This window comes from Pan paniscus, chromosome 16, assembly GCF_029289425.2.
Source record: "Pan paniscus chromosome 16, NHGRI_mPanPan1-v2.0_pri, whole genome shotgun sequence".
Taxonomy (NCBI): domain Eukaryota; kingdom Metazoa; phylum Chordata; class Mammalia; order Primates; family Hominidae; genus Pan; species Pan paniscus.
In genome coordinates this window covers 38,239,994-38,261,108 of record NC_073265.2, presented here as the reverse complement: position 1 = coordinate 38,261,108, position 21,115 = coordinate 38,239,994, and the positions used below count along the sequence as shown (strand labels likewise).

General features: G+C 37.9%; 1 protein-coding gene across 3 annotated transcripts in view; it reads left to right on the top strand.

Moving 5' to 3' along the window:
- Positions 1 to 21,115, top strand: part of SECISBP2L (SECIS binding protein 2 like) — a 96,641-nt gene that overhangs the window by 64,434 nt on the left and 11,092 nt on the right. For 2 of the 3 annotated variants that reach the window (XM_034938731.3, XM_003831490.7), the window contains 9 exons: positions 1,322 to 1,456; positions 3,242 to 3,322; positions 3,854 to 4,021; positions 4,168 to 4,309; positions 8,044 to 8,213; positions 9,000 to 9,132; positions 11,485 to 11,647; positions 19,749 to 19,969; positions 20,859 to 21,013. In XM_034938731.3, coding sequence (XP_034794622.2) covers positions 1,322 to 1,456; positions 3,242 to 3,322; positions 3,854 to 4,021; positions 4,168 to 4,309; positions 8,044 to 8,213; positions 9,000 to 9,132; positions 11,485 to 11,647; positions 19,749 to 19,969; positions 20,859 to 21,013 — 1,368 coding nt within the window. The remainder of the gene's footprint in view (positions 1 to 1,321; positions 1,457 to 3,241; positions 3,323 to 3,853; positions 4,022 to 4,167; positions 4,310 to 8,043; positions 8,214 to 8,999; positions 9,133 to 11,484; positions 11,648 to 19,748; positions 19,970 to 20,858; positions 21,014 to 21,115) is intronic. The other variant, XM_003831491.6, reaches the window with a different exon arrangement.

Genomic DNA, 21,115 nt, shown 5'->3' with positions numbered 1-21,115 from the left:
TGTTTTATCTGTTTTATAAAAAAATAAACTGCAAGTATCAGAAGACTTACAGTAGTTAAATTAAAGAGTAGCTGGGCACAGTGAATCATGCCTGTAATCCCAGCACTTTGGGAGGCGAGGCAGGAGGATCCCTTGAGCCCAGGAGTTCCAGACCAGCCTGGACAATATAGGTAGACCCTGCTTCTACAGAAAATAAAAAAAATTAGCTGGGTGTGGTGGTGCACACCTGTGGTCCTAGTTGTTTGGGAGGCTGAGGTGAAAGAATCACTTGTGCCTAGGAGGTTGAGGCTGCAGTGAGCTGTGATCACACTACTGCACTCCTGCCTGGGTGACAGAGTAAGATCCTAACTGAAAAAGTAATGTAAAAGGCCAGGCATGTGACTCATGCCTTAATCTCAGTACTTTGAGAGGCCAAGGTGGGAAGATTGCTTGAAGTCAGCAGTTTGAGACCAGCCTGGGCAACATAGCGAGACCCCTGTCTCTACAAAAATACAAATAAAACAATTAGCTGGGTGTGGTGGCATGTGCTTGTAGTCCCAGCTACTTGGGAGGCTGAGGCAAGAGAATCACTCGAGCCTAGGTGTTCAGGCTGTAGTGAGCTATGATCAAGCCACTGCACTCCAGCCTGGGCAACAGAGCAAGATCATGTCTCTAAAAAAAATAAGTAAGTAATATGCAGTTTCCCCCCTGTGGTAACATCTTGCAAAACTTAGTGCAATATCACACCCAGATATTGGCCTCGATACAGTCAAGATGCGGAACAGATCCATGATCACAAGGACCCTCCTGTTGGCCTTCATAGCCACACCAACTGCTCCTTATCCCCTAGAATCCACTGATCTATTCTCCCTTTCTAATTTTGTTGTTTCAATAATTTTGTATGCCTTCATACAGTCTTTTTGGGATTGGCCTTTTTCACTTCCATGGTTCTCTGGTGGTTGAGTTTATCAACTGTAGTTTATTCCTTTTTGTGGTTGATACAGACTTCTATACTATGATCTGGATATGCCACAGTTAGTTTAACTGTTCACCCACTGTAGAACATCTGGTTTGTTTCCTGTTTTCACTTTTGTGAATAAAGCTGCTAATAAATATTCATGTCGAGGGGAAAAAAGCAATGTGCATTAATTGTCTCATTTTTCTATTTTTCTTATAAGTACCTTACTTGTCAGAAACTTGATCTTTAAAATAAGTGATGCACTTGGTGAAAATTTATTGAGTTGTACACTTGTGTGTACTTTTCTGCCAGTATGTTATATATTTGAGTGAAACATTTATTTAAAAATAATTAGATTTTTTTTCCCCTCTGGGGTTTACTTAGGTTGGATTCAGATGCCGAGGACACAGTACTTCCTCAGAAAGAAGACAGAATTTGCAAAAGAGACCAGATAATAAGCATTTAAGCTCTAGTCAATCCCATAGAAGCGATCCAAATTCTGAGTCTTTATATTTTGAGGTATTTTTTTCAAACTCTATTTGTAAGCTGTTATAGGAAATGTTCCCATTAAGAAATTAATTTGTTACATTGTGAACATTGTGAGTACTTTTTATGTCTTAACATGTGATTCTAGTATTAAATTATAAATTACTCAGAAGTATTAACTCATTTTTGTCTTGGTTATATATATTTAATCTAACATTAATTTTACTGATGTTTATTTTTATAAATTTTTGTCCTGTGTGTTCATCATTTTGAGGTAATGTATAGAGGTAGAACTTGATTTCATGTGGACTTTATTTAGTATGGAGCTTTTTCACTTAATTTTTGTTGTTATTCAATCCATTTGAAAGGCTTTTCAGATTTGAGTAGTTCAGTCTAGTTAAGTTGTGCTGCCAGCCAGGAGAATTTTAGAGAAGGAAGAAAAATGTTTTACTTTCTCTGATAGACAGTTCATATCCTAATTGCACTGTTATTCATCTAACAGATTCTTACTGGTGGTCTAGTATATGTGTGCAGTAAGGTGCTCTGAATGATACATTAAGGTGAATAGACCTGCTATCTTTGGGAAAGTTGCTGTGTAGTAGAAGAACATAGGCATATACACACCTAATACTTAGTTGAGTGTGGTTAGAGTTGAGCGCAGAGACAGGTCACTTTGGGTTTGTGGCAGGGTAGGTAACGTTTGAAATGAATTTAAAAAACAAGTAGAATTTGTATGTGTCAAGATGTTTTTCACCACACATCTCCGGTAACTCATTTGAGTAACTCATTTTGGTTGGATCATAAATTCTATTGAATGAGTTAATAGATGGGAGATTAAACTGGAAAACTTGCTTGAGGTCAGAGGATAGAAATCAATAATATGCTGGGCGTGGTGGCTAATGCCTGTAATCCCAGCACTTTGGGAGGCCAAGCGGATCACCTGAGGTCAGGATCACTTGAGGTCAGGAGTTCAAGACCAGCCTGGCCAACGTGGTGAAACCCCATCTCTACTAAAAATACAAAAAGTTAACTGGGCATGGTGGCGGGTCCCTGTAATCCCAGCTAACTGGGAGGCTGAGGCAGGAGAATTGCTTGAACCCAGGAGGTGGAGGTTGCAGTGAGCCGAGATTGTGCCATTGCACTCTATCCTGGGCAACAATAGTGAAACTCCATCTCAAAAAAAAAAAAATTCAATAATATGTTAGATAAGTTTAGTAATTGAGCCAAAGGACTTGAGAGTATATCTCAATTATTCTCTCAAGAATAGTTTCAATATATCCAGGTCTGGCAATTGTAGCACATGTACTCAACTGTACTATTGGTTCTATACTTATATTTAAAGATATTAGATATAATTTTCAGGACAAAGGAAGATATTAATAAATTAATTTCAATGGAAAAGATGTTTTTAACCTTATTGACAATCGTGTGGAGTAATGCAGAACAAGGAATATATTAATAAAGTTTACATGAAGCTGTCTGTTAAACACTTTTTCAAATTATCTGAATGTGATAAAACCCAGTTTGAATTTCTTTTCAATTACCCACCCATCTGAAGGTAGAATTATTAATAAAAATGAAATAGTAGGTGCAGAAATCCAAAAAATGGACATGTGTGGATACGCCCCCATCCTTGAATAATTAAATTGTTTATGTTTTAGCATGTGAGAAATGACATTTCCTCTTTAAGACCGACTTTGAATAATTCAGTAATAGAATACAAGAAATAACTTTCTCATTTTTCAATACTTCTAAGCATTATAAAAAGTTTAGGAGTTTGCCTTGAACTCTTTTTACTTAAAATGTGAAACATTTCAGGATGAAGATGGGTTTCAAGAACTAAATGAGAATGGAAATGCTAAGGATGAGAATATTCAACAAAAACTTTCTTCTAAAGTAGTAAGTAACTCTTTAAAAAGAAAAGCAAAATATAACATCTTTTGAACAATGGCTATGTTGAAGGGAAATATTAAAGATAAGTGTAAAGGCACATGGAGCAGCAGAGTGTGCAGGAGATGGTGTTTAGTACCTATCTTTAATGTTTCTTTCCAGCATAGCCTGAACAAAGATAATACCCTATGAAATCCACAGTTCTATCACTAAAATACCATTAACTAAATGATATCATCATACAACATACAGTCTGTACTGAAATTTTCCCAACTGTTGCAAAATTTTACTTTGGATGTATTTTGTTTTATTTCATTCAAGGATCCAGGCAGCCATCACCCACTGCATTAAGCTGTTTTGTCCCTTTGTTATTTCCCAGTCTGAAATGGTCCCACTGTCAAATCCTGTTCTTTATGACACTGAATTCTTTGAAGAGTCTAGTCCGGTTGTACTGCAGAACATCCCACATTCTGGATCCTTTTTCCTTATGATTGACTTTTATGGGATCACTAACAAATGTGTTTTTTCTGGTTATCATAGTTGGATGATTTACCTGAAAACTCACCAATCAATATAGTTCAGACTCCAATTCCTATTACCACCTCAGTTCCTAAACGTGCAAAAAGTCAGAAGAAGAAAGCTTTAGCAGCAGCCCTTGCCACAGCTCAAGAATATTCAGAAATAAGTATGGAGCAAAAAAAATTACAGGTACATATTCATTTTTATGAACAAATGTGATAGTTTACTTGCTAGGTTTGATGGGATAGATAGAAGGAGTGCTAAATGTAGTCACCTTAAAATGCCACAGTTTCATACTATAACAAAAAAATTAATTTTTTATATTTATTTTGTAGGAAGCTTTATCAAAAGCAGCTGGAAAAAAGAATAAAACACCTGTGCAGCTAGATTTAGGGGACATGTTAGCTGCTCTGGAAAAACAACAGCAAGCAATGAAAGCACGGCAAATTACTAACACCAGACCTCTGTCATATACAGGTGATATCATTAGTCTGAGCAATTTGCTGTTTGTCTCTGCTAATATATGTTAGATGTTGTTAATCGAAATTTTTAAAATTTTATATATGTATGTGTATATATATGTGTGTGTGTGTGTGTATATATGTATGTGTGTTTGTGTGTGTGTATTTTAAGTCAGCTTAAACCGCAAGCCTTGAAATTGTCCATGCTCCTTTCCACACCTAGTCCTTTAACACATCCTATCTGTCCTGCCTGCAAAACATATCCATACTCTAACTACTCACCAGATTTCCTGCCACCACAGTAGCCCCCATTATTGTATCATACTAGACTGAGTAGCCTCCTTACTACTACCTGCTTTTCCCTCCCCACAACCCCTCGTCTGCGTTAAAAGGAGTGACCTTTTTAAAATGTAAGCTGGATTATATCACTTCACTGCTCAGAATCCTCTAATAGTGCTTCATTTCACTTGGCATGAAGCCAGACTCCTAACTAAAGCCATATTTTAGCTGACCGTATTACCTTTTTGCCTTCGTCACCATTCTCTCCTAACACACTCTGCTCTAGCTGCATTAGCAGTCCTCAGACACACCCAGCATGATCCTAGCTCAGTATCTGTGGGCTTGCTCTTCCCTTTTCCTGGGATGCTCTTTCCCCAGGTATCAGCATAGTTTGCTTCCCTCAGGTTCTTTAGATCTCTGCATAAATGTCAGTTGATATGCATTTTGACTCACCCAAATTTTTTTCTTTTTCAAAGATTGAAATAAAAAAATCACAAGTAATCTGGCTCTCTTAAATTATCCAGTTTAAAACTCAGTTGCATACAAGGGTTTTGATCAGATTGTGTGTGTGTGTATATGAGAAAATGATCTGGCTTTCTACTGAAACAGTAATTTCTATTTTAACAAACCTTGTCAGATTTAGAGCTCAGCTTTTCTGTGTTCCCTCATTTCTTTTCATAGTCTTTTTTTAGAGGGTGAGGAATAGAACAAAAGAACAGGAAAGGTACCAATGTACAGCACCAGCACCAATGTTGAGAGGCAAAATTGAATTTTGTGTTTCTTCTGATCCTATGTGAAGGGACTATTACTTATTAGACAGAAAGATAAATTAAAGTGTATAATTTTAACCTGTGTGCAAAACGTTTAAACCTATCTAGTTACCAATCCACTATCAACCTCTGTTATTACAATAGTTATTTGTAATAACTATTATTACAAATAGTACTGAATGTATATAAAGCTTTAGAGTTGCATGTCGAGATGGGCAGAGTGGCAGTAATCTCTCACTTAAGAGTAAAAATAGGGAATAAAACTGAGAGTTAGCAGTGTTCTGGAGGCGGTATGCCCTGGTAGCTAAAAGCAGGGGCCCTGGAATCAAGTTGCCTTTGTTTGAATCCTGTTCTTCCATGTGTTTCATTGGCAAGTTACTTAACCTTCCTGTGCTTCAGTTTCCTCACATTAATATGAGAGTACCTACTTCAGGATTGTCTTGAGAATTAGATGAGATGATATATGTAAAGTGCTTATAGAGTATCTGGGTTATAATCACTCAATAAATGTTTAATATTATTATGGAGACGAGATTGTTAACCTGTGATACTTCAGATGGCTTATTGTTACAACTTCAATTAATTTAGCAACTGTTTATATATGTTTATATGTGTACATATATACAGTATATATAATGTCTATATTATATATATACAGTATATACTGCTAAATATATACGTTTATATATTTATACATATACTGTTAATATACGTAAATAAACATTTAGCAGTTGCTAAATGTTAATACGATTATATAATTACTATAAATTATATAACTATATATTGTTTTATATATAATTATATATCTTTTTAATATATATACACCCATATATACACATGTTCAAGAAAAGGATGAGACTGATCACGATGAAAAAGAATTATAGGGAAATGATGGATCTGGAAACAGGTCAGTGATGACTCCAGACTCTGTCTTGAATGACTGTGGTGGTGATAAGGGCTGCGATGTTACTACACAAGATAGGGATTATAGAAGAATTTTGTTGGGAAGAGCAGATGCTGCCTGTTGTATTTTAAATGCTAGCATGGGAGATTCTGGTGGTTCCTATTTAGCATATAGTTATGAATGTATAGTTTAGGTTACAAGTCAGTGAGTTTCAAATACAGATGATTGTTGAAGTTGTGGAAATCAGATTGTTGGAGGAAAGAAAAATTAGGAAAAAGATGTTCACAGACAAAGCCTTGTGGAATGCTCACATTTAAAGGATAAGAGGAAGAAGAACAAGAAACATAGATTTGAGAAAGAGTAAGAAAAATAAAGGAGTGTAATGTTACAGAAGGCAAGGATAGAATTTTGAGGAAGAGGATGTAGTCCTTGGTACCAAATGCTGAAGAAAATTAGAGTAGAGTGAAGAGTCAGAGAATTGTATTTGGCAATTGCAAGATTATGTGTGACCTTGACAGTACGTTTCAAGAGAATGGGTTGGGCAGAGGTCAAATTGTAATGATTTGAAAAGTGATAATGAGAGAAAAACTGTTTCGAAGTTTAATAGGGAAGGAAAGGGGAATGATGGCACCTTAGCTTGAAGGGAAGGGTTTAGTTGGTGTGCGTTTTTAAAAAACCCTTTCTTTTTTTTAGATAGAAGATTCTAGCATCTTACTAGGGGATCAAGAAAAAAGTCAAGGGTCAGGGAGGAACTTGAAAGATGCAAGGGTATAGGAATAGAGTTAGATCTTAGAGGAACTGAGATGGGATATTAAGAATAAAGACAGTTGGTGAGCCTTGGACAGGAGTAAGGATGTCTGCCACCTCCTTTCAGGTGGTTTGTAAGTTTATATTGGATAGCATCTTCTCAGGGAAGTGGCAGGAAAGCTCTGCTAGAGTGAGAGGATTGAGGTTGGGGATTTAGGTATAGTAAAGGATTGGAAGAAGCCAGTGGAAACTGAGGATATCAACCAGACATAAAAGAATTACTGAGGCCGGGTGTAGTGGCTCACGCCTGTAATCCCAGCACTTTGGGAGGCCAACGCGGGCGGATCACAAGGTCAAGAGATCGAGACCATCCTGGCCAACATGGTGAAACCCTGTCTCTACTAAAAATACCAAAATTAGCTGGGCGTGGTGGCACGTGCCTGTAATCCCAGCTACTCGGGAGGCTGAGGCAGGAGACTTGCTTGAACCCAGGAGGTGGAGGTTTCAGTGAGCCGAGATCGTGCCACTGCACTGCAGCTTGGGCGACAGAGTAGACTCCATCTCAAAATAAATAAATAAAAATAATTACTGAGTGAGGCTGAGTGCAGCTGAGTGGGTAAAATCATCATTCTTTACTGACCAACTGAAATAAGGAGAGAAGTGATAGATAAGATATCTTACATAAGGACAAATAGCAGATTCAGTAGGAATAAGAAGGGGTGCAGCATTGTGAAGTTTCAAAGGTAGAATGGTTCTGACTGAAGACCAGTTGCAAGGAATTGCCATGTTTGAGGGTTGTACAGGAGAGTAGAACTAATTATTTACCCCTTTAATGGACTTCTAAATTGGTTAATTGCATAGGCTTAGTCTCTAAAGGATAGGTAAAAGCTGTATCTGAGGGACACTGCCTAGCCATGTATAGTGCTCCTACTGTTATGATGTCGTTTTTTCCGTGGGAGGAGGATGTTCTTGTTTTTGTAGTTATTGGAAATTTTGAAAGTATGTGGGATTGGCCCTAATGGTGAAACTAATGTTCCTCTTTGTTTTTAGTGGTTACTGCAGCTTCTTTTCACACTAAAGACTCTACTAATAGAAAACCTTTAACCAAAAGTCAGCCCTGTTTGACATCCTTTAATTCTGTGGACATTGCTTCTTCTAAAGCAAAAAAAGGAAAAGAGAAGGAAATTGCAAAACTAAAACGACCCACAGCACTTAAAAAGGTAAACCAAAATCTGGTGGGATATTTATTTTATAGGATGAATAAGGATTTTAATCTGTTTTGTAAAAGTAGGTTGTGGTGTCTTAGCCAACAGATTGTTGTGAGAAGTATTCATACACATGAATCTTGACGATAATGTGTTAATTTGAAGCTCAGGATATGATCAGTATCATGACTATCTTTCTGTGTAGAACGGGGCCCTGGAAAATGAATTATTTCTATAAGGTTAAAAAAAAGATAAATATGTAGTATCCCAAAACATTAGACTCCAGGAATCAGAAGCCCTGGATTTCAGTACTAACTTCAGTGCTTGCTATACATATCATTTTAGGCAACCATTTTACTCTCATCTTTCTCATCTATAAATTGGGGAGCATATTTGATTTAACTCACTATTGTTAAAAGGGTCAAAATGAGATAATTCGTGTCCAAATAATTGAAAACTGTAGAATGTCAATCAAATGTAACTGTATGACCTGGGTTCCAAACTTTTTAATTTACCCTTTTTTTTTTTTTTGGAAACTCTAGTTTGCCACCTAGGATTTAAAGCATCAGATATGGTTTGATAGCTGTATATTCTATAACATAATTGCTTTTCTTTATTTTGTATGCAGTACTTCCTTCAACTTACAGTGTCTGAAATTACATTTGCCTTTTTGCCAGTTAGCCAAACTTCTCATGTTCATGTTTAAGTGAACTACCATACCTGTGTTATAATGTATATTGTCATCATTTGTACACAGTTGAAGAGTAATCTGTAATTAAAGACTAGTGTAATGACTTTTAGGTTATTTTAAAAGAAAGAGAGGAAAAGAAGGGTCGCTTAACTGTGGACCACAATCTTTTGGGATCCGAGGAACCAACAGAAATGCACTTAGATTTTATTGATGACTTGCCACAGGAGATTGTTTCCCAGGAAGGTAAGGAGCTCCCCCTTTCTCCTCTTCTCATGGAATGGTCTGAAATATTTTAATAGATACGTAAGCTATCACTAGTTAATGCTCCTGATTGGAAGACGTGCTCCATATTTTACATAAATCTCTTTATTCTTCAGAGTGGTTTCTTTTAAAGATGCTTTTGTAGGGAGATGGTTAAAGAGAAGGGGACAGGTATTATATAGTAGGCCTATGACATTTTTGAGGCTTAAATCCTGAATTTGTAGTGAATTCTCAAAATTAAGATGTCACGAATGCATGGGATCTCTGGAATTGTCACAAGTATTTTCATTTTGTTTTCTTTTACGTCCAAAATACTGTTGGCTATCTTTCTTTTTAGGGCTACTTTTCATTGAGTCATTTTTGTTGATTTTCTTGCTTTCATGGAATTAATACATATGTCACAATGAATGCAATTGCAAAGCAGAATCTAGTTGGTCAATAAGATTCAGTGTCATACAGTAAGTAGCAACACATATGATTCCAGTTGGTAACTCAGTAAAACCACAGATTTCTTCTAATATTTATACCACCATAAAAGAAAGATTTTTCTGCTAGTATATCTTTATTGCCCAACTTTTTGCAACACATTTAAATCTGGTTTACACATAGATTAAGCAACAATGTTTCATTGTTTTTAGAAAAATGAGTTGATTTCTAAAGATTGTTCACTGGGGACATGTTTGTTTAGGGTTCTGTTTTATTCTCAATTTAATGATTCCCCATGTTTTTAGGTGTAATCATCCATCCATTCATTCAGCAAATGTTTATTGAATGCTTACCCCATGTATTTTAGTAACTAGAGTGGCAGGAGGACGTTGGGGAATGTAATAAAGATATATAGTAGACAGGTCCTGCTGTTGAAGAGCTTACAGCCCAGTAGGAAGGTAAGAAGATACACGTGGGCTGGGCGCAGTGGCTCACGCCTATAATCCTAACACTTTGGTAAGCCAAGATGGGCAGATCACTTGAGCTCAGGAGTTTGAGACCAGCCTGGGCAACAAGGCAAAACCCTGTCTCTACAAAAAAATACAAGAATTAGCTGGGCATGGTGGCTCATATTTATAGTCCAAGCTACGTGGGGGACTGAAGTGGGAGGATTGGTTGAGCCCAGGAGGTTGAGGCTGCAATGAGTGGAGATCATGCCACTGCACTCCAGCCCGGATGACAAAGTGAGACCCTGTGTCAAAAACAAACAAACAAAAAAACCAAAAAAAAACACCATGTGTAACTTTGCTAATTAATGGACTAGATATACAAATACAAACTAATTTCCTGAGTTTAGCTGTTTAGGAAAGAAGCAATAACTAAACGAAGGAGACAGTAGAGTCAAGAAATGGCGTTTAATAATGTGGCTTCTTGAACACAGAAGCAAAGACCAAATAAGAGAGAGACCGGGGTGGTACCTGGAGAATCAGGAGTGGTGTGGAGAGGGTGAGGTAGAATTTGTCATTGCCAGCAATAATGGGAAGTTTTAGATTGTTAAAAAAAAAAAAAGATTTCTAAGAAATAGATGGAAAACTAGAAATGAAGAAGTGAGTAATGTGATCTGGCAAGAGGTTGTGTGTGTGTGTGTGTGTGTGTGTGTGTCTGCCTCTGTTGTTGCCCAGGCTGGAGTGCAGTGGCGCCATCTTGGCTCACTGCAACCTCCACCTCCCGGGTTCAAGCGATTCTCCTGCCTTAGCCTCCCGAGTAGCTGGGACTACAGGCATGTGCCACCACGCCCGGCTAATTTATTTGTATTTTTAGTAGAGATGGGGTTTCACCATGTTGGCTAGACTGGTCTTGAACCCTGGACCTCAAGTAATCTTCTGCCTTGGCCTCCCAAAGTGCTGGGATTACAGGCATGAGCCACCATGCCCAGCCTAAGAGGTGCAGATTTTTTCTCTTTAATTTAAATTCTCTGGGAACACATGTTTTAGATAACGTATATTCTTCCTCATCCCTGTGGAGACTTCTGGGCTATGCTTAACTTTTGAGAGAGAGGGGGAATGTTTTTTTTTTAAAGAGATGGAAGTCTCACAACGTTTCTCAGGTTGACCTCAAACTCCCAGATTCAAGCGATTTTCTCGCCTCACCCTCCTGAGTAGCTGGGACCACAGGCATGCACCACCTCACCTGGCTAAGAATATACTTCAACAGACAATAGGAGAATTTAATTTTTGTAGTGTATGGAACATGTTTATTTGTGATATGAAAAATGCCCACCTTATTAGCTTCTGGAAAATTTGGAAATGACCCAAAAGACAATGGCCATTCGAAATTGCATTGATCAACGTAGAACTTTTCAGCATTTGAAGTTTCTAAATTTTTTCCCTTCACTCCACATCTCCACAGATACTGGACTAAGCATGCCCAGTGATACTTCACTCTCTCCAGCAAGTCAGAACTCTCCATACTGTATGACACCTGTGTCACAAGGCTCTCCTGCTAGTTCTGGAATAGGCAGTCCAATGGCATCTTCAACAATAACCAAAATCCACAGCAAAAGATTTAGAGAGTAAGTTTTATACTCATTATTGAGGTTGAATAGTTTAAGGATCTTGATTGTAGTTCTGAATTTAGTATTGTCATTGTTACTCAGTGAGTCAAGCAGACAAAAGACCAGAGATCTTTAACTCCTTTCGGATTTTGTTTAACAGCTGGGTTTATTATTTAAAGCATTGCCTTCTGTCAGCTGTTAGTATTCACGTGAGAGTGATCTGACAGTAAGTATATTCTCTTTATATCAGATAGTATTTCTATTCTAGAAATCTAGACTCTTAATATCTTATATATTAAATGTTGTACTATCAGTTTTCCTCCTACAAATGCTTTTGCTTTTTTGTTTATATTATTGGCCCTTCAAAAGATCACTCTAACCAATTAATAGGTTTCTAAGACCCTATTATATGAAGTGAACCTATTACATAAAGCTATTTGTGCAAGTATTTCTAAGTTCTTAAATTGAGATAACTGGGGGGATCACGGAATATTATACCCCATCTGTGAATAGCTTTAACAGTTATTGCTGTGAAGGATTTTAAGATTTTAACATTTATGTTGATGAATTAATTTTACCTTTAAAAATGACATATGAAAGAATCCCAGGGTGAAAGTATAATCTATGTGAGTCCAAATTACATTGGTTTATTCTGTTCCTTTTCCCTATACCATTGTTTTTGAGCAAATACTTCCTGCCTAGCTTTGGTAAGTTAATTAAATGTCAAATCACAGATGTGGAGCAAATGAAACACTTGGGGGATAAAATGTTACATATGTATGAAATGAACAGCTTGAAGGAAAAAGGGAAAAAAAGAATGCTTGAAGGAAAAAGGGAAAAAAAGAATGAAGAAAATTGCATTTTGGGATGTTCTAGTCTTTGATTGCATTCTTCAATTTGGCACACTTTGACAGTTAAATGTTCCTCAATCTCTGCATTTATATATATTCTTCTGAAGTAGTGTCATTCTTGTACTTATTTAACTATTTTTGACAGAAATACAAATAATTCCCCTGCAAACTTTTTTGCACTAAAGAAGAACAGGCACAGATTTTCCCACTACATAATATAAAAGTAGAAATTTGCTTGCCTTGGTTATTCCTAGATAAGAAACACCAATTCTCCCTATTAAGTACCTGCTTATGGTAGACATGAGGGGTGATTACTAGAAAAGATGGAAAGAGTATACAGGAGAAGTATATACTTAGATGACTTCTTTGTCCCAGAAATTAGGTACTGTAGTGGCCTCACGCTTCTGACTTTCCGTTTCTCACACTATAGTCATACATAATCTCAGAGAGCCCTACTCATTTGCTTTGTCTGATGTAAAGGCATGTGATTTTTACCTCATGACCTCTTTGGTTTTGGCTTCAGTTTAATTATTGAGTTCATCCTCCATAGCCATAAATTTTCGGAGCTCTAGGCACTCTTGAGGCCATTTTACCTAGCTCCTTACTTTTATGACTGAGAAAGCCAGTGCCCAGAAATCTATCCAAGCCCAGAGGAGGAATTGTTGGTAATAGGACATTCAGTTAGAAATTGTATATATTTCCTACTAGAAGCATCTTTAGTAACTCTTTACCAAAATCATTATGTTTGTTTTTATCTAATAGCAGGTTGTCATTTGGTTTATATCCTTAGGAATTTAATAATTAGTAATTCTGATAGTCTTTACCTTAGGTTAACTTATCCTTTACATAAAATCTATCTGAATCGAGCTCGGCAAAGCTGCTATAGCCAGACTGCCTCTTTAGATTCCTCCTCTCTGGGCAGGGCATCTCTGAAAGAAAGACAGCAGCCCTGGTCACGGGCTTACAGATAAAACTCCCATCTGCCTGGGACAGAGCATCTTGGGGAAGGGGCAGCTGTGGATGCAGCTTCATCAGAGTTAAATGTTCCTGTCTGCTGGCTCTGAAAGGAGCAGTGGATCTCCCAGCACAGCGTTCAAGCTCTGCTAAGGGACAGACTGCCTCTTCAAGTGGGTCCCTGACCCCTGTGCCTCCTCAATAGGAGATACCTCCCAGCAGGGGTTGACAGACTCCTCATACAGGGCAGCTCCACTGGCATTTGGTGGGTACCCCTCTGGGATGAAGCTCCAGAGGAAGGAACAGGCAGGAATCTTTGCTGTTCTGTAGCCTCCGCTGGTGATACCCAGGCAAAAAGGGTCTGAAGTGGACCTCCAGCAAACTCCAGCAGACCTGCAGCAGAGGGACCTGACTGTTAGAAGGAAAACTAGCAAACAGAAAGGAATAGCATCAACATCAACAAAAAGGATGTCCACACAAAAACCCCACCGAAGGTCACCAATATCAAAGACCAAAGGTAGATAAATCCACGAAGATGAGGAAAAACCAGCGCAAAAAGGCTGAAAATTGCAAAAACCAGAATACCTCTTCTCCTCCAAAGGATCACAACTCCTCGCCAGCAAGGGAACAAAACTGGACGGAGAATGAGTTTGACAAATTGACGGAAGTAGGCTTCAGAAGGTGGGTAATAACAAACTCCTCCGAGCTAAAGGAGTATGTTCTAATTCAATGTTAACAAACTCCTCCGAGCTAAAGGAGTATGTTCTAATTCAATGCAGGGAAGCTAAGAACCTTGAAAAAAGGTTAGAGGAATTGCTAACTAGAATAACCAGTTTAAAGAATAACATAATAAATTACCTGATGGAGCTGAAAAACAGCACGAGAACTTCGTGAAGTATACACAAGTATCAATAGCTGAATCGATCAAGCGGAAGAAAGGATATCAGTGATTGAAGATCAAATTAATGAAATAAATCGTGAAGACAGGGTTAGAGAAAAAATAATGAAAAGGAATGAACAAAGCCTCCAAGAAATATGGGTCTATATGAAAAGACCAAACCTACGTTAGATTGGTGTACCTGAAAGTGACGAGGAGAATGGAACCAAGTTGGAAAACACTCTTCAGGATATTATCCAGGAGAACTTCCCCAACCTAGCAGGACAGGCCAACATTCAAATGCAGGTAATACAGAGAACACCACAAAGATACTCCTTGAGAAGAACAAACCCAAGAGACAAAGCATCAGATTCACCAAGGTTGAAATGAAGGAAAAAATGTTAAAGGCAGCCAGAGAGAAAGGTCGGGTTACCCAGAAAGGTAAGGCCATCAGTCTAACAGCGTGTCTCTCTGCAGAAACCCTACAAGCCAGAAGAGAGTGGGGCCAATATTCAACATTCTTAAAAGAATTTTCAATCCAGAATTTCAAATTCAGCCAAACTAAGCTTCATAAACAAAGGAGAAATAAAATCCTATACAGACAAGTAAATGCTGAGAGATTTTGTCACCACCATGCCTGCCTTACAAGAGCTCCTGAAGGAAGCACTAAATATGGAAAGGAAAAACCGGTACCAGCCACTGCAAAAACATACCAAATTGTAAAGACCATCAACACTATGAAGAAACTGCATCAACTGAGGGGCAAAATAACCAGCTAGCATCATAATGACAGGATCAGATTCACACATAACAATATTAATTGTAAATGTGAATGGGCTAAATGCCCCAATTAAAAGACACAGACTGTCAAATTGGATAAAGAGTCAAGACCCATTGGTGTCCTGTATTCAGGAGACCCATCTCACGTGCAAAGACACACATAGGCTCAAAATAAAAGGATGGAGGAATATTTACCAAGCAAATGGAAAGCAAAAAAAAAAAAAAAAAAAAAAAAGCAGGGGTTGCAATTCTAGTCTCTGATAAAACAGACTTTAAACCAACAAAGATCAAGAGAGACAAAGAAGGGCATTACATAATGGTAAAGGGATCAGTGCATCAAGATGAGGTAACTATCCCAAATGTATATGCACCCAATACAAGAGCACCCAGATTCATAAAGCAAGTCCTTAGAGACCTACAGAGAGACTTAGACTCCTACACAACAATAGTGGGAGACTTTTTTTTTTGAGATGGAGTCTGGGTCTGTCACCCAGGCTGGAGTGCAGTGGCGCAATCTTGGCTTATTGCAACCTCCACCTCCTGAGTTCAGGTGATTCTCTTGCTTCAGCCTCCTGAGTAGGTGGGACTACAGGCCTGTGCCACCATGCCTGGCTAATTTTTGTATTTTTAGTAGAGACAGGGTTTCGCCATGTTGGCCAGGCTGGTCTCAAAGTTCTGACCTCAGGTGAGCCACTGCGCCCAGCCAATAGTGGGAGACTTTAACACCCCACTGTCAATATTAGACATCAACGAGACAGAAAATTAATAAGGATATTCAGGATTTGAACTCAGCTCTGGATGAAGCAGACCTGTTAGACATCTACAGAACTCTCCACCCCAAATCACAGAATATACATTCTTCTCAGCACCACATTGCACTTATTCTAAAATTGACCACATAATTGGACATAAAACACTCCTCAGCAAATGCAGAAGAATGGAAATTCTAACAAACAGTCTCTCAAAACAAGTGCAATCAAATTAGAACTCAGGATTAAGAAACTCACTCAAAACTGCACAACTACGTGGAAACTGAGCAACCTGTTCCTGAATGACTACTGGGTAAATAACGAAATTAAGGCAGAGATAAATAAGTTCTTTGAAACCAATGAGAACAAAGACACAACGTACTAGAATCTCTGGGACACAGCTAAAGCAGTGTTTAGAGGGAAATTTATAGCACTAAATGCCCACAGGAGAAAGTGGGAAAGATCTAAAATCAACACCCTTACATCACAATTAAAAGAACTAGAGAAGCAAGAGCAAACACATTCAAAAGCTAGCAGAAGACAAGAAATAACTAAGATCAGAGCAGAACTGAAGGAGATAGAGACACAAAAAACCCTTCAAACAATCAATGAATCTAGGAGCTGGTTTTTTAAAAAGATTAACAAAATAGACCGCTAGCCAGACTAATAGAAAAGAGAGAAGAATCAAATAGACACAATAAAAAATGATAAAGGGGAGATCACAACTGATCCCACAGAAATACAAACTGCCATCAGAGAATACTATAAACAGCTCTATACAAATAAACAAGATAATCTAGAAGAAATGGATAAATTCCTGGACACATACACCCTCCCAAGACTAAACCAGGAAGAAGTCGAATCCCTGAATAGAGCAATAACAAGTTCTGACATTGAGGCAGTAACTAATAGCCTACCAACCAAAAAAAGCCTAGAACCAGACACATTCACAGCCGAATTCTGCCACAGTTACAAAGAGGAGCTGGTACCATTCCTTCTGAAACTATTCCAAACAATAGAAAAAGAGGGACTCCTACCTAACTCATTTTATGAGGCCAGCATCATCCTGATACCAAAACCTGGCAGAGACACAACAAAAATAGAAAATTTCAGGCCAGTATCCCTGATGAACATCGATGTGGAAATCCTCAATAAAATACTGGCAAACCGAATCTAGCAGCACATCAAAAAGCTTATCGACCACGATCAAGTCGGCTTCATCTCTTGGATGCAAGGCTGGTTTACCATATGGAAATCAGTAAACGTAATGCATCACATAAACAGATCCAATGATAAAACTCACATGATTATCTCAATAGATGCAGAAGAGGCCCTCGATAAAATTCAACAGCCCTTCGTGCTAAAAACTCTCAATAAACTAGGTATTGATGGAATGTATCTCAAAATAATAAGAGCTATTTATGACAAACCCACAGCCAATATCATACTGAATGGGCAAAAGCTGGAAGCATTCCCTTTGAAAACCAGCACAAGACAAGGATGCCCTCTCTCACTGCTCCTATTCAACATAGTGTTGGAAGTTCTGGCCAGGGCAATCAGGCAAGAGAAAGAAATAAAGGGTATTCAAATAGAAAGAGAGGAAGTCAAATTGTCTCTGTTTGCAGATGACATGATTGTATATTTAGAAAACCCCATCGTCTCAGTACCAAATCTCCTTAAGCTGATAAGCAACTTCAGCAAAGTCTCAGGCTACAAAATCAATGTGCAAAAATCACAAGCATTCCTACACACCAATAATAGACAGCCAAATAATGAGTGAACTCCCATTCACAATTGCCACAAAGAGAATAAAATACCTAGGAATCCAACTTACAAGGGATGTGAAGGAACTCTTCAAGGAGAATTACAAACCAGTGCTCAAGGAAATAAGAGAGGACACAAACAAATTGAAAAACATTCCATGCTCACGGATAGGAAGAATCAATATTGTGAAAATGGCCATACTGCCCAAAGTAATTTATAGATTCAGTGCTATCCCCATCAAGCTACCATTGACTTTCTTCACAGAATTAGAAAAAACTACTTTAAACTTCATATGGAACCAAAAAAGAGCCCATATAGCCAAGACAATCCTAAGCAAAAAGAACAAAGCTGGAGGCATTACACTACCTGACTTCAAACTTTACAAGGCTACAGTAACCAAAACAGCATGGTACTGGTACCAAAACAGATACATAGACCGATGGAACAGACCAGAGGCCTCAGAAATAACTCCACACATCTACAACCATCTGATCTTTGACAAATCTGACAAAAACAAGCAATGGGGAAAGGATTCCTTATTTAATAAATGGTGTTGGGAAAACTGACTAGCCATATGTAGAAAACTGAAATGGGGCCCCTTTCTTACACCTTATACAAAAATTAAGATGAATTAATGGCTTAAAACATAAAACCTAAAACCATAAAAACCCTGGAAGAAAACCTAGGCAATACCATTCAGGACATAGGCATGGGGCAAAGAGTTCATGACTAAAACACCAAAAGCAATGGCAACAAAAGCCAAAATTGACAGATGGGATCTAGTTAAACTGAAGAGCTTCTGCACAGCAAAAGAAACTATCATCAGAGTGAATAGGCAACCTATACGATGGGAGAAAGTTTTTGCAATCTATCCATCTGACCAAGGGGTAATATCCAGAATCTACAAAGAACTTAAACAAATTTATAAGAAAAAAACAACCCCATCAAAAAGTGGGCGAAGGATACGAACAGACACTTCTCAAAAGAAGACGTTTATGCGGTCAAGAAACGTATGAAAAACTCATCATCACTGGTCATTAGAGAAATGCAAATCAAGACCACAATGAGATACCATCTCATGCCAGTTAGAATAGCAATCATTAAAAAGTCAGGAAACAAGAGACACTGGAGAGAATGCGGAGAAATAGGAATGCTTTTACACTTTTGGTGTGAGTGTAAATTAGTTCAACCATTGTGAAAGACAGTGTGTCGATTCCTCAAGGATCTAGAATCAGAACCATTTGACCCAGCAGTCCCATTACTGGGTATATACCCAAAGGATTCTAAAGCATGCTGCTATAAAGAGACATGCACACATATGTTTATTGCAGCACTATTCACAACAGCAAAGACTTGGAACCAACCCAAATGCTCATCAATGATAGACTGGATAAAGAAAATGTGGCACATACACACCATGGAATACTATATAGCCATAAAAAAGGATGAGTTCATGTTCTTTGCAGGGACATGGATGAAGCTGGAAACCATGATTCTCAGCAAACTAACACAGGAACAGAAAACCAAACACTGCATGTTTTCACGCATAAGTAGGAGTTGAACAATTAGAACACATGGACACAGGGAGGGGAACATCACACACCGGGGCCTGTCAGGGGGTGGGGGGCTAGAGGAAGGATAGCATTAGGAGAAATACCTAATGTAGATAACAGGTTGATGGGTGCAGCAAACCACCATGACACGTGTATACCTATGTAACAAACCTGCATGTTCTGCACCTGTATCCCAGAACTTAAAGGATAATTAAGAAAAAAAAAAAAAGAATACAATGTGGAAGACAACAAATATATTTGTTAATTTATCAGATATTTTTGAGTGTTTAGTATGTGCCTTTTTCTAGGTGATGGGGATAAAGTGATAAACCAGTATCATAATAAAAGCAAGCATTTGTTGAATACTTAAAAAAACTATTTGAAATGCAGAAACAAGGAATATCTGTATCACTCTTCTGTTTTTGTAAATGACTGAAGGATTTAAGAAGTTTTAAACACTTCTTTAAGAGACTTTTCATGAAAACTTCTTACCGTATATATTTTCTCTTAGAGATATTTTCTTAATGCAGTTTTATAACTATAGGGAAAAAAATTAGGATGGAGTTACCCATTTTGGTTTTTTTTTTACAGGTATTGTAATCAGGTTCTTTGTAAAGAGATTGATGAATGTGTGACTCTTCTTCTCCAAGAGCTTGTCAGTTTCCAGGAACGCATCTACCAAAAAGATCCTGTAAGAGCAAAAGCAAGGAGACGACTCGTTATGGGTCTAAGAGAAGTTACCAAACATATGAAGTTAAACAAGATCAAGTGTGTTATAATTTCTCCAAACTGTGAAAAAATCCAGTCAAAAGGTATGCGCTTTTTGCTTTTGAAGTGTTTTGATAGTATAGCTGTGGGATATACAGTGAATATAAAGTAGAAGCCATATGTCTTTCTCATCAGAGTTTAGGTATAAAACAATATTGGAGCATGAGAAAAGAAAATGCAGTCTTTCAATACCTGAAATTAAGTAGTAGAATTGAGACTGGATTGTAAATAAAATCCTCATTTATGAACACCAGTGGAAGATTTCAGTTTGGCCCACCAACTGTCCCTTCTGTTGTGATCAGATGGAGGTCTAGCCAGAATGCATTTCTTCTGCAAATATATTCTGCTTTTAAAATTTTATGGTGGTGATTTGTCTCTGAGAAACCAGCAGTTTCATTTAGAGGCACTTAGGCAAACCAGCACACAAGTACTTTGAACTACGTCATGCATCCTTATTTGTCCTTTTTGATGGGCAACTTTAGGTGACTGTAGTAGACAAAGCAGGTAGTAGTAGTAGGCATATGCATGGCGAGGAATATCAGTGAGACCAGTAATGTGTAATCGATCTCATTGCATTGTGAGAGATCTTTTCTTGAGCTGAAACATTTGCAAGTCAGCCACTATTAACAATTTTAATTAATTTCTTTATTATAAATATTTGTTGAATTGCAGTTTGATTGCTGCTGTGCTAATCCCTATGGAGAAAGAAAAATACTGGATTTGAGGGAATTTGGAATTTAATAGGGGAGAAAGAAAATACATATATACTTCCATATATTGTATAAAATTAAATAGGATAATGTGTAACAGCGTTAAGTGCTACAAGTGTTCATAGAATTCTTTGCTGCGACATTTTATGCTTTAGCTATCGGGTGTGCAATTAGCTCCATGTAGGCAACAACTAAAGGCGTCTGCATGTGTTGATTTTCTCAGGTGGTCTGGATGAGGCTCTCTATAATGTTATAGCCATGGCACGGGAACAAGAAATTCCTTTTGTGTTTGCCCTTGGAAGGAAAGCTCTAGGACGCTGTGTGAACAAGCTGGTTCCTGTTAGCGTAGTGGGAATCTTCAACTACTTTGGTGCTGAGGTAAGAATTTAGAAGACACACACTCTTGCTCTCCAGCACGTCCCCCAGATAGCACATTTTTCGATTGACATATGCCAGTGTTATGTTTAAGCATTTGAAGGA